We start from the raw sequence: 14,161 nt of genomic DNA, 5'->3' as shown, positions 1-14,161 counted from the left end.
TCTGACTGAGCCTCTGATTGTGCTGAAGGAGGGATATTCTTAAACCTGACCTGTTGGGGGGGGGGGAGGGGGGCTTGAAGACTGGAGTTGAGCCCCCCTGGTCTATGTATTTGAGAGTTTTGATAATTTCTCCCCTCTCCCTTTCATCTGAAAAGATAACCACCATTTAAAATCAGTTACTATTTTCACACAGTATGTGCCCATGTTATATGGAATTCATGGTATAAACATATTTATCAAACACAATGTAACCCTTTTGGTATCAGAGGTTACTAGAAAACATTGGGCATCAATGCCATGCACATTTCATTTGTTTGCTCGTATTCACAAAACTACTATCGATCAATGGGCTTCTGAAAGTCTAAATAGCGTGAGGTTTTCCGCCAATACTTTTTAATGCCTTATAAATTAGCTTTTTTTTTGTCGTTGACTTTAATGAAATTGAGATCACAATCAATCAGAATATTTGTAGATTCATCCTTTTTATTAAAGGCAACATTGTCAGTTTCAGGGATAGAAAAATGAGTTTCCACCATGTACAAAAACGTACAATAGATAAACATGATATGCAATTTATAGTTGAGTAATTATACCTCAGTTGTAAATGTAAATAATAAAAGTGCTTTTTTTTTTTTTTAATAGACTCAAAATGTTGTTGTTTGAGGATTTAAAAAAAAAAATCTTTCTACGTTCTTTTTGAAAGTTGTGTAGCTTTTTGAAAACTCTGTGAATTCGGAAGCAGGGAAGCCAAGTAACGATTAATCTTGTTTCTTCCGCCCCAGTGGGTAGCTAATGAAATGTATCAGCTCCCACGTAATGTATCAGCTCCCACGTAATGTATCAGCTCCCACGTAATGTATCAGCTCCCATGTAATGTATCAGCTCCCACGTAATGTATCAGCTCCCACGTAATGTATCAGCTCCCACGTAATGCTTGCTTGGGATCAAATGAAGGAACAGGAGAATGATGGAGGGAGAAGCCAGCTTAAGATTCAGGTCACAATGATTACAAACATCGCCAGGATCAATGTTCAACATTAATATTAAAATACCCTATTTCCTCGATTCTAAGATGCACCCTTGATTTAATTTAAAAATGTGGGGAAAAAAACATTATTAAATGTGCAGAATCTTTTTCTGGGGGGAGAGAGAGAGAGAGGGGTGGGAAAGAGGGGACAGAGAGGGGAAAGGGGGGGAGAGAATGGAGAGAAGGGGGGGAGAGAATGGAGAGAAGGGTGGAAGGAGAGGAGAGAGGGGGGAGACGGGGGGGAGAGAGAAAAGGAGAGGGGGAGAGAGAAAAGGAGAGGGATAGGAGGGAAGGGGAGGGATAGAAGGGAAGGGGGGGAGGGATAGGAGGGAAGGGGGGAGGGATAGGAGGGAAGGGGGAGGGATAGGAGGGAAGGGAGGGGGAGGGAAGGGGGATACAGAGATACACACACACAGAGATACACACACACACAGAACTCCTTCTGCACATGCAGCTCACACAGAGAATTGACAGGGGGGAGGGGGTCTGCTGTGAAGTCATACCCCTGTCCCCGGGCTCTCCACTGAACTCTCTGCACCTCATGGAGGGGGGGCAGCCATGATCTCTCTGCACAGAGGGGAGGGGGGCTGTGATCGCAACTATGCTGTTATGCTAAGACCGGCATCTGCAGCATATCTCTCTGCAGGAGGGGGATGAGGGGGGCCGTGATCGCAGACATTTTTGCTGCACACAGAAAACCCAGCAGGCATCTACAGCTGCGCCCCCTGGCTGTTTTTTTTTTTTTCAGTACATTGATTGTAAGATGCAGTCCTATTTCAGCCACGTGAAAAGGGGAAAAAACTGTGTCTTACAATCGAGGAAATACGGTACTCTATTCTATTATATATAAAAATGCATCAATGAGGGGGCGCGTGTGCGGCGGGCCAACAAGATGGCCGCCTAACATGGAGCTCCTCCGATTCCCCGGGCAGGAGAATAAAAAAAATAAGAAACAGCTGATCGCGCGTCTGGGCAGAGAGCCAAACCGCCGATATCAGCGGTGGACCACCCAGGGAGATGAAGCCGCGCAGTGAGAAGAAGAGGCAAACCCAGCAGCATCAATGTTCTTTGGGGGGGGGGGAAAACGCGGCGGAAGCAACCGGGTTCCCAAGATGGCGACCACACAAGACCCCCTTCAGGATCAGAGGAAGAGGCTGAAGCAGATGCTGAAGCAGGGGCTGCAGGAGGTATGGATGAAAGCACCAGACCCACCACAAAAGGTGATCTAGACAACTTACTGAAATGTGTGGTCCAAAAGATGCAAACAGAAAGGACCAAAGTAGTGTCGGAACTGAGCAGAGATCTGCATGGACTGGGAGACAGAACTGACTGTCTAGAAGGGGTAGCTGGCGAGCTGATATCAGCCCAAAATGCCACTGACCATGAACTGCGAGCCTCAAAATTACAAGTAAACACTCTGACAGAGGCCCTGGAAGATACAGAAAATCGCGCTAGAGTAAATAATTTGAGACTACGGAAAATACCGGAGACTGTATCACCTGAGGCGCCAACAGATTTTGTCACAAGACTGCTCCAGAGCTCGCTCCCCGACGAAACGGAAGAGAGACTGCTACTGGACAGAGTGCATAGGGCTCAGGGTCCTAAACAACTCGACCCCAATAAGACGAGAGACGTTATATTGCGGGGTCACTATTATTCGGTGAAAGAAGCCATTATACAAGTCTCCAGAATGCCACAGTGATTGGATTTGAAGGATACCAGATCCAAATATTCAGTGACCTGGCTCCCTCTACTCTGCTAAAAAGAAAGGAACTGCAACCGGTCACAAAGACGCTGAGGGACAACCAAGTCAGATATAAGTGGGGTTTCCCATTTAAGCCATGATCTGACGTAACGGCTCAACAATAGTGGGGAAGAATCCGGAAGAAGGAGAAAAAGCACTGATCAAATTGGGTCTAATACAAAGATCTAAATCACCTCCGGCTGCCGGTCACCCAGCAAATCTACCCGGATACCCGTCTGGACACGGGAGGACCCAGAAAGGAAGCAAGCAAAAAGACCAAGAGGTCCGAGAAAGTATCCAACAAGTATCAGAAAAATGACTACTGGCCCGTCACCAAAGGTGTTACCAGACAGAAGAATTCACACAAAGAATGAAGAAAAGGACTCGATATCTGATCCCACACGGGATCTTTTTTCCTCCCCTGCCCGGGAGACGAGGAAGGCCGGCTGGCCTCCGTGCAGAGTGACATAGGGGGGAGGGGGGCTGAGAACGTTGCGGCTGTCGGGCAGGGGGACGCAGCTCAGGAAGTTTGCACACCTCTGCTGTATGCTACACTATCTTTTATACTCCCTTTTGAAAATGTGTGTGTGTGTATATATATACATATATATATTTTTTTTTATGTGTATGTGTGTAGATATATATATCTACACATATACAGTGTGTGTGTGTGTGTGTGTGTGTGTGTGTGTGTGTGTGTGTGTGTGTGTGTGTGTGTGTGTGTGTGTGTGTGTGTGTGTGTGTGTGTGTGTGTGTGTGTGTGTGTATTGTTGTAGAGGTAAAAGTAATTAACTACAATCTTTGAGTACTGAGGAAAAAGCGATTAAATGCTCTTTTTGACAGGAAAACTTCTGTACTTGAAAAGGAACTTATTTTGATAAGAAAAGTTCTGAAGATTAGGCGTCTTTAATGAGATTTTCAATAGAAATATCAAGAAATTCCAAGTCAGAAATTGCATTTAGTGCGTTTTTGCCAAACATGCACTTAATGAGTCTAACCTCTACAACGACGATAGTCGGTGAAGATCACAAGCTTCCCACCCAGAGGGGACCGAAACGTTGGGACATGTCTACACGTTGGACTAAATACACCTTTATTATTTCAACTCCTACTGCTGTGCCAGTATTTCTATCCCCCTTACCGAGCACTAGAGAGGGGGGAATTTATTGGGCAGATTTGGATCAGCCGGTTCCTTTGGTCCGCCGATTTCAGCAGGTCAATCTTAAAAAGGGTGATTCATTTGTTGCATAATTTTTATAATTAGTGCCAAGTCACTCCGCAGATTCCGGAATCCATTGACAGACATCAAGGGCTAATCAATGGGCAAATAGTCCCCGGATGACTTAAAGATGCAGTCTCTGTTACCAATAAATGGAAAGAATTAAGCTGCATAACCTCTTCCTATTTTTAACTATATGTTATAAAGCTCACAAGAAATATAAGTGAATATACAATACACGTTGGTTTCCTTAGGGGGCAAGATAGGAGCTCCTATCTAAGCAATGCTTAACGCAAGGTTCTCAATTCCAGTCATCAAAACCCTTCAACAGGTCAGGTTTACAAACCTGAGAGCCAAAGTAAAAGAGCCTGCTTCAGCACAAGTGGCTCAGTCAAGGACTGAGCCACCTGTGCTGAAGCAGGGATATTCTGAAAACCTAACCTGTTGGGGGTGTCTTGAGGGCTGGAGTTGAGAACCCCTGGCTTAGCGCCCTTAGTGCTGGAGGGTCTTGCGACCTCCATGACCCCGTCCCCTCTAGAACCAGCGATCACACGACCCCCTCACCTGCGCACTTCCGGGAAAAGCTGCTGATGTAAATGGAAGAGGAGAATTCACGGTCAGCACGGATCGCCAACGCCCCCTAGAAAAGTAGCAATCCTTGGTGTCATGCAGCGTACATCATAAGTGCCCCAAGCGTGACACCCTTCATGCCATACGCTGCCAGTGTACAAGGCACTGCAGAGATTACGGAACTCCACCATTTTTAGACTGCATTTTCGGTACAGAAGAATTCAGCTACCAAACACCCTTCACGTAAGATAGGGGTTCTGGTGTATGCATCAGCACTAATCCTTGTGGTCTCTGGGGGCCAATTCGTTTTTTTAAGCACTGAAACATCAGAGGCTCAGTTTGTATAAAGAATTCTTCCTAACTGCTGAAACACAACCCATTGCACCTGATGATCGCCATCACACTATAAGCAGAACTTCTTGTTTCATGCTTGCACCGTGTAACTGCAGCTGGGTTGGGTGGGGGGGCTAAGCTCGGGTGGGGGGGCTAAGCTCGGGTGGGGGGGTGCGCTTAGCTAGGGGGGCTGTGCTTGAAGGTGAAAACCATATGCAGTCATTTTATAAAAGGTGTTTTCTGTTGATGTTTCCTTCTGACAAACTTTCTTTGATTCCTTCTTAGAGATACTGTATCTGCTTATACTTCATACTCTTTTCAAAAGTATATGGAGCAATGCTTGTTTTTTCTCAGAATACGTTCTGTGGCCTACTGGTTAGACGCACGCTGTACGATTCCCAACACAAACACAATGCTAGTTTGAAGAACATGTCAACGTCTGCCTGTGTTTTCTTACTCTTTTGGGTTTTACACTTGCACACGTCTGCTGACGCAGGGGCCTTATTACTGTAGCTGTTCTGCAAGCGGTCAAACAGATTTGAATGTCTACCACCCTGTTATGCATTAGCAATGCATGTTCCTGGAAAACCATTTTTGTGGTTTGCAAACAGATCTTTTTGCAAATCAGGGTTTTTCTTTCCATTCCTGTGTTAAACCATTTTCTTTTAACCTGTTAGCTTTGGCCCTCATAAGGCTACAAATGTTCATTCGAGGAAACCCTTTACGGCTACCTCCAGCTGCATGCGTCTGATTGAGAAAGGGGGCAGACTATTTCTACAGCGTCAGAATGTGAAAGCGAAAGTCAAACTAGGCTTTGAATATGACCCCGGATGCTGTGCGTTCTGCCTCATTTGTAGGGACAGAATTGCCGCTTTAACCCAACTAAACCACATTTCACAAGTTGGCCTAAAATCAGGAACATTTTATACTGCGATGTTTAGTAGAATAACGTTGGATATACAGTGATTCCCCATCAGTTTCCCACAGGGCATTATTGCAGTGTAGTTCTTAAAAATGAAGTCATTGTTTTGCCATTTAAAGGTAAGGTAATGCTGACGGGCTCTCGTTCTTTTGAAGGCCTCTACAAAGTGACGAGTTCGCAAGGAGGAGTCTTCAGCAAAAAAGTGCTGGAGTCAGCTGGTAGGAAGTCTCTGTCTTCTGTTTACAAATGTCGACGCTATCCATATTACTCAAAACCGAAACATATTAAAAATATAGCATTTTTAGGAAAATCGTAAAATAAAGTTTGCCTTATTAGCTTTGTCTTGTAGTCTGTACATTTCGTGATACCTTTTTAAAAGGACCGACATGATTTATGCGTAGGTGTAGATGTACGTGGGCAGACTAGACCAAGTCCCTTCTTCAGGTCTCCTGCAGTGTCTGTGATATAGAAACTGTTAAGACGGTGGGCCTCCTATGTCCACTGTGATATTGATATACAGAGGGTCATGTTCGAGTGAGAGCAGCTTGTAGGAGCAGGAGTTAAGTCCATCTGTCTTCCAGACTTTTGAAACTTTCTTCAGCAAATGCATCCTGTTTGAGAAAGGCAAATATTAGCAGGACCCAAGATCGCCGATAAACTGGTCCGACCCACATAATCATTTCCATACTGTTTGCAATTAATTTGCTTTACTAAAAATGTGCAACATTGAAGTTCTGTAGGCACCTACTCTCCTGATCATGATAAATAGGATACAAATTCACATCATCAATGAATCCTTCTTACCAACCCAATCCTCGTTTCCAAGTTTTCCATACCAATAGAAGTTTTAGTCTGCCTCTTGCACCCACATTTCTATCTCCCCCTTTGTTCATGTATGCATTTTCATGGTAATGGAACATAAGTTCATCCTATCGGTTTTCATTGCCCTTCACACAACTACGTGGAATGTAAAGCCTTTTCTACAAAGAGAAGATATGCCCCCCAAACTAGAGATACTAAATGTCAACACTCTCCTCCAATAGTAAAAAATCCCCACTGCCAGAATGTACTATATTTATTATTATAAGTTACACGGCAGTGCTGATACACCATAGAAGATCTGCCATGGTTATTTGTAAAAATCTGGTGTCGTTGAAGTTTGATAACAGGGTTAGGAACCTGGGTGTTATGGAAGTATATCAAGGCACGGTAATATTATACCAAGCAGTCAGTTTCTTATTACAGTAAGGTGAGAGGAAGGGAAATTAAATGAATATATTCACCCCAAACAGGACCTGCTGCCTCAAAAATGTAGTTGTAACCCTGCAGGTCATGCCTGATGAAGTAAGAAAATGATTTGTGTAGTTTGAGTTACTAATGAGAAAGAGAACTCTTTCATGGAGATTAATATTCTAATTGCAATAAAGCTCAACAGATATTTTCTTCCAAACATATGCTTTTGTGTTCAACGGTCTCCTGGAGTGACCGTAATTGACATGAGTGAATTCAATACTATTTACTGCTAGGTCTTCTGCCACATTGCAAATCAACAAGTAATCTTTATTACAGGTATTACCAATGAAATCTAAGCCCATACGAACTGGGTCAAGTTTCAAATTAAAAAAAAAAAAAGGAAGCCCCTACACTTCCAGGCTTAGCCTTACAAAGTAAGTGTGCCCTATGGATAAGGAATGAAGAGTAAACGAACAGGTTCAATCTGAACGAGGGCCAAAAAACAGGTAAAAACCGCTGGCATCATGAAGAGTCCTCCAGTACACAAGAGGAAAAAACCTGTGGAGGAAACCATTCGGGATCCATGACTGAAATGATCGCTCTCCCTTCGAAAAATCCGTGGTGAGGCGTGTAAAAGCCCAGCCGGTTTCTGATAATGGACTCGGAATGTACAATTCAAAACAGGGAGGGCTCCATCCGCCAAGTTTCGTAAATTACGGGAGGTGGAACGTTATTTTGGGAGACCGATGACACTGGGCATTTTTGGGGTTCAGCCATTTTCCTATTAGTGGATCAAAACGGTAAGCATATGAATATCTCAATTGTAATTAATATCAACCTAAAATATCCCAAAGCTGGCTTGAATATATAACGCAACAAATAGAAGTATTTCTGTGCTAGATAGTGAACGGTGTTTAAATCTCACCATATATGCTGATAATGCGTAGTCACTGGAGGAAATAGGGATGGCATTTACAGGAAGGACACAGGCTAGAACAGGGGTGGGCAACTGCGGTCTTCTAGGGTCACCAACAGGTTTGAAGGATATCCCTGCTTCAGCACATGTGGCTCTATCATTGACAGCGACACTAATTGAGCAACCTGTGCTGAAGCAGGGATAGCCTTAAAGCCTGACCAGTTGCTGGCCATTGGGGACTGGAGTTGCCTGCCCTTGGGCTAACAAAGGCAGATCCAGTTCATAGTATATATTATAGCTAAGAAATCCCCACAGCTACATTCTGCCAGATCACAGTCTATGGCACAATTCTACCTGGAAAGCAATGTAACATTGCAGATATAATATCCAAGGCAGCCATGTAAAGAAGAAAAGTGTGATTGGCTTCCTACTTTGGAAAGGTACATCGTCACTGTAGGAGTACAAGGGTCACAACATATGTTTAATCCCTCTGCTTCATCTTACTGGAATAATTTTAAACATAAAACACGGGTTTTCCTGCAATTACTATGAAAACAGGTCTGTACGTAACATTATCAGCTTGCCTGTATGTTTCTTAACTAATAAAGATCTGCCACTTTTTGGGCTCTGCTCCCACCCCAGTTATTGGCACACACACGTTGAGACATCCCCCTGGTGATCCTTGTTTTTAAGCTTCAGAAGGGTACGGGGGAATAATCCGACTCGCCCGGCACTCCTCTTGCTGGGCTCACCTCTCAGCGTTGACCTCGTTCCCGTGGTCTCTGGTGTGGAAGACCATGGTGTACCTGCCGACCTCGGGAGAAGGTCGGACCACCTTCATTTTTTGCAAGGCAACCCTGGAGAGAGAAAGGAAAAGCCTGTAAGTCCTCAGCCAGACCGATCATGCATCTACCTTTCTGATGGTTAATGCAGCAGTCCAAGCTGCTGTTTATTTTTTCCCTTTAATATGTGCATCAATTTTGATGATTGATGATGTTTCAGTCCAACGATCAGACCATTGTAAAGATGTCTTTGTATTGACAAAGGTCTGATCGTGGGACCGAAATGTTGATCAGTTTAGCTCTATAAAAAATTATTCTTTTTTTTTTTTAAGCCGTTTGATCTTTTTCCCTTTTGGCACTAACGTTCTCTTTGAAGCTGCAGTTCAGTCTTTTTTTTTTTTTTTTTTTTTACTTCAATAGTTTCATGTGGGCAATCTCTAATTACCTAAAGAACTGTATAGCTGCCGGTCAATTCGTTCTCTGTCTATTGATCGGCAAAGTTTGGCGACATCTTTAAATATGGGGAATGTAAATAGTTGCTATAGGAACAAGCATGCTTGTTAAAATAGAATACAAGAAAATTGGTCTTTCAAAGTTGTTGTTTTTTAAACAGAAAATGCTAAAAGTATTTTTTCTTACTGCAGAACTGATTTATTAAAAAAAAACACACATGCAGGATATTGCTTGAACTGCAGCTTTAATTGGAGCGATGTGCACCTGTGGCAAGATACAGTACCTGCTGTTATTGTGAGGGCTTCTTTTTTCCCATCTATCGTTTCCCAATGTATACACGGGAATGCAGGTGACCGTTTAATTGATCACAGTTCGTTGGCATTTGTTTTTCTGCACAAAACTAATTCAATACAGTAGTGTAGAACACTTAGAAATAACCATGGAAATATTCTTACAGCAGCTAGATCAGGGGTGGGCACCTTAACGTCCTCAAGGGCCACCAACTTGTCAGATTTTGAGGATATCCATGATTGAGCCTCCTGTGCAGAAGCAGGGATATCCATAAAACCTGACCTGTTGGTGGCCCTTGAGGACTGGAGTTGCCCGTGCCTGAGCTACGTGCTCTATAGCAGCAGCTTGGACACGGTCTGAACCTCCCAACAATAATCAAGTTATTAGTAGAGTTCGGGATTTATTATTCATGGAAAAATTAACCAGTATGACCAACAATACTTCCAAAACGTTTCTGTGGATATGGAATCTTTGGATGGAGAAATCTCCTAATGAATCTCTAGTTTAGGAATGAGTCGAGTGTTATCAATCTTTACTTAGACTAGAGGAAAGGGAATAGCGGTCCGCGAGGTAAAGTTAGAACTATGAATAAGAAAGCAAAAATAAGCGCCATCGCCAAAACACATTTCTCAGAAGCCTATCCCAAAATGCCACATAATTAGAGCTATTCTAATGGTTTAATTAGGTATGTACTACCCTGAACGCCTGACCTGCGGCATTGGAGCGACCTGCTCTATGAGTGACGTTTCTTGGTGGTAAGGTGCATATCACTTAAAGGTCAGGCTTTTTTTCATGGGGGAATGCGATGGAACACAGTTTCTGTACCTTTTTTCATAGACCACGTGGTGAAAAAAAAAATTTTTTTTTATATGTTTTAGAAAACAATTAGAATGTAATAATGATTATTTACAAAAAATAATAACATAGATTCGAAATGATTTTGAAATGTGAACAAATGTGTATATTATTTTTTTCTAGAAAGAAAGAGCGCAGGTTAAAAGGTACCTGTCCTGTTTGTGGCACTCCAGGAACACAGAAAGTATGTCATTTTTCTTAAGGCTTATGTTCTTAATAGAGCCTATTTTCCCCCATAGCACAGATCTTTTATAGTAGAAGAAAATGGGTCTCCCACTAAATGTTAGTTATTTATGCATCTATGAAGCATGATTAATACATTGCTTTGGGAATTGGAGAACAATTGCAAAGTTAATTTACCATTTTCTACGAGTTACAAATCATTGATTTTCGGAGTCGAAGAGATCTTATCAGTAACAGGCAAGAACAAAAAAAGGCTATTTAAAGAAAATGCATAAAACTCCACTCATTTCAGAAACAAAAGATAGAACTCGGATCTATTAGGCTAAAAACATACCTATGGCGATATTAAAAAAGGGGGTTTAAAGAAATGGCTAACAGGCTTTTTATTCTCTTTTCAGTCACGGGGGCTGTTTCGTAAATCTCTCAGCACTAGTTACCGATAAATTTAAGGAAGGTCTCAGTTACCAGCAATATCCTGCCAACATCCCCTCGCCTTCACTGAATACACACGCAAGACAAAGCTCTTCAGTTTCCCAAACACGTCTCTTCGCGTTTGTCAAGATTAGAGGGTACAATGTTGTAATATAACTCTGTAGGCTTCGTCGCCTCTCCTTGCTCTTCTGTACATTATCATAATACTGCAAAGACAATCCCTTGTTATCCACATTAAAAACCTGCTTCATTCACTTACTCCTCTTCTTACACACTTCTCATCCGGATAACTCGTCTAATACGTCCCCTTTAATCTGCAACTCAGCCCCTAATAAAAGAAGTATATTGTACCTATACTATGATATTTTATATTGTTTTGTGCCCACTGAATGAGGGTTGCCAGGTGTCCAGTATTGAACTGGACTGTCCTGTATTTGGAGAGACAGTAAAAATGTAGAGGTAATACTGGACATGTATGTGTCCGGAATGACCTCTCTGGACATAGTGATCTGACCGGCTTCATTCACTTACCACTTATCATCTTGATAACTAGTCTAATACTATGGGATTAATCCCCTTTAATCTACAACTCAGTCCCTAATAAAATAAGTATTTTGTACCTATCCTATGATATTTTATATTGTTTTGTGCCCACTGTTCTGAGCCGGAACTTCACATGTAGAATACATTGGCCAATAGTTATTAAAATGGTAGAAAATGCGAGTGCATTCACTTCATTGGACTGTTGGACTGTACCATTGAACCAGCGATCCCGGGTTGTTCAGGGACTCCCCTCTGAATGGGAAAATCCTGACTTACCATTGGATAGGGTTGCCAGGTGTCTTCTCCAAAAATATTGGACACAATGGTAAAAGGTGCGACGCGCTTGAGACAGACAGAAACAGACACACACCTCTCACCACTCCATGCTGTTTCCTCCAGCCCCCTAGCAACAGCCCAGATCTCTTCCTGCTCGGGGAAATCTTACGGCCCCCTAAGCTGGTCAAATCACTATGTCCAAAGAGGTAATATCGGTATACATACATGTCCAGTATTACCTTTCATTTTTTACAGGACAGTGTGTCCAAATACAGGACAGTCCGGTTCCATACTGGACACCTGGCAACCCTACTTACCAATGAGAACCTTCTAGTTCAGGAAACACCCCTCTCTTCCCCCTCACCAACCTCCAATGCCGAGACACTTCCAGAAACTAGGGACAGGAAGCTGCAGCCAATCTGTAACGTGTCCTACAAAGTTACTGTTCCTGATTGGCTCACAAGCAGGAAGCAGAACTGGTGGCCATCTTGGAAGAGACAAAAGCCGCTGTCTTAAATAAAATTTCTCTGCCACCAATGAAATGTAGGAGGACAGCAGTACTGTAATACATGATTATCCCCCAATAAAGTGCAGGGGGGTACGAAGAGGACTTCTGCCTCAAATCCTGGTTTATTCTTATTACCACTCCAGACCAGACACACATCATCCTCAGGGTTGCCACCTTCTACTGAAGGCCATCCCGGAGAAAAATGGAAAACATTTTCTCTCTCACCTGCAGCGGCGTCTCCCGGCATCCTCCTGCATCTCCCCCTACAACTCCAATGAACATGGCTGCGCGGCATCAAATGACGCTGCATTGCCATGACAACGGGACGCAACGGGACGTCACTCAGCGTCAAGTTGCCATGGTAACGTGACGACACGTACTGTCCCGTTGTCATGGCAACGTGTGCCACGTGACGCTGCAACATCACGTGGCTTCCCGTTGTCACGGCAGCTGGTGCTGCAGTGGGCGATGCACGAGAATGCCAGAGACGACGGCGCCGCCACCCGGAGATTAAGAAGCTGAACCCGTAGCCCGGAGGTAAGTGCCCAAAACCCGTCGTGTCCTGGTCAAATCCGGAGTGGTGGCAAACCTGATCATCCTGGACATTAAAGACCTGGGTTGACAACATGTTTTGATTACTCATATCAGCTTTCCTAATATTTCATACCTGATCTTTCAAAGCAACAAGGCTCCCTACTCATATTTTTTTACCTTCCATTATTTATTTTTGACAGGATGGAAACTGGTGATACCTCTGAGCTGAAGCGTGCTATTTTCAACTACGTGAACCATCCGCTTTCTGTGAGACCACTGAAATTACCAGGCTTATATCTCACACACGGGAATACAAAACAGGGGGGGGGGGTCCCAAGAGGAAATCAGTGTGGTTCAGCTCTGGAAGACTCCACAGGTCCAATCGTGTAAAAGGGGATTCGTTAGCGGAACTGGCTGCTTTAAGGGCAGAGCTGCACAGATTTACTCCCAATTGGTATCAAAGCATGTCACAATTACAGTATAGTGCGTGGTGCAGCACAGAATTTTTACAGACACAGTTCCTGCCCCGCGGAGCTTACATTCGATGTTTTTGGTGCCTGGGTCACAGGGAGATAAAGTGATTTGCACAAGGTCAAAAGGAGCTGACACCGGGAATTGAACCAGGTTTCCCTGCTGAAAACTCACTGTCCTTGTTATCAGAGAGAGCGTCTTTACTCACTGAGCCGCTCTGATGTTAAAAGAGATCTTATAATTGCAGAGGTTATCAGCCTTTGTTACACATATAAAATAAAGAACACACACACACACACACACACACACACACACACACACACACACACACACACACACAAACACACACACACAGTAACTGGTCAGATGGCCCACAGCAGGCTGTAATGGCCCATCGGATTAACCTAGCGGGGGTCCCTGCGTTTGAATGGGACTCCCAGCCTGGGAGGATTCACACAGTGTGAGTTCCATTCACATGCAGGGACCCCGCTGTGTTAATCCGATGGGCCTTTAGTCTGGCCCCAGGAACCTCGCAGCGTGGGATGGGTTTTAGTGCAGAATTCTCAATGCAAGGGGTCTACACCCCGGCAGTCCCAGCTGTATATATATTATAACCGGCATGGTAAGAATACCGTAATATTTGTTACGCAGGCAAAAGAAGGTTCGGCAATTCTAACAAAGGAGAAAAATCCACCAAGCAAATAAACAAGTCAACGGCTCCTCAGCTTTCAGGTATTTGGCTACCTCCGTAACCCCTTCCCCTGTAACAGGGGTCTGCAATACATAACATACCTTTCTGGAGCAAGAGAGTTAAAAATAACAGTCCCACTTAGCAAAATATATATATATATATTAAAGATCTTATACTG

General features: G+C 43.5%; 1 protein-coding gene across 3 annotated transcripts in view; it reads right to left on the bottom strand.

Annotated features, from left to right (window-relative positions):
- Positions 1 to 465: 465 nt before the first annotated feature.
- Positions 466 to 14,161, bottom strand: part of B4GALT4 (beta-1,4-galactosyltransferase 4) — a 132,389-nt gene continuing 118,693 nt past the window's right edge. For all 3 annotated transcript variants that reach the window (XM_075593628.1, XM_075593626.1, XM_075593627.1), the window contains exons 6-7: positions 8,717 to 8,821; positions 466 to 6,426 (exon numbers count right to left, since the gene is read on the bottom strand). In XM_075593628.1, coding sequence (XP_075449743.1) covers positions 6,291 to 6,426; positions 8,717 to 8,821 — 241 coding nt within the window. In that variant the 3' untranslated portion in view covers positions 466 to 6,290. The remainder of the gene's footprint in view (positions 6,427 to 8,716; positions 8,822 to 14,161) is intronic.

Source organism: Ascaphus truei, chromosome 3 (assembly GCF_040206685.1).
Source record: "Ascaphus truei isolate aAscTru1 chromosome 3, aAscTru1.hap1, whole genome shotgun sequence".
NCBI classification, from domain to species: domain Eukaryota; kingdom Metazoa; phylum Chordata; class Amphibia; order Anura; family Ascaphidae; genus Ascaphus; species Ascaphus truei.
Note: the sequence above shows the minus strand (reverse complement) of the source record. Positions and strands in the feature narration are given on the sequence as shown.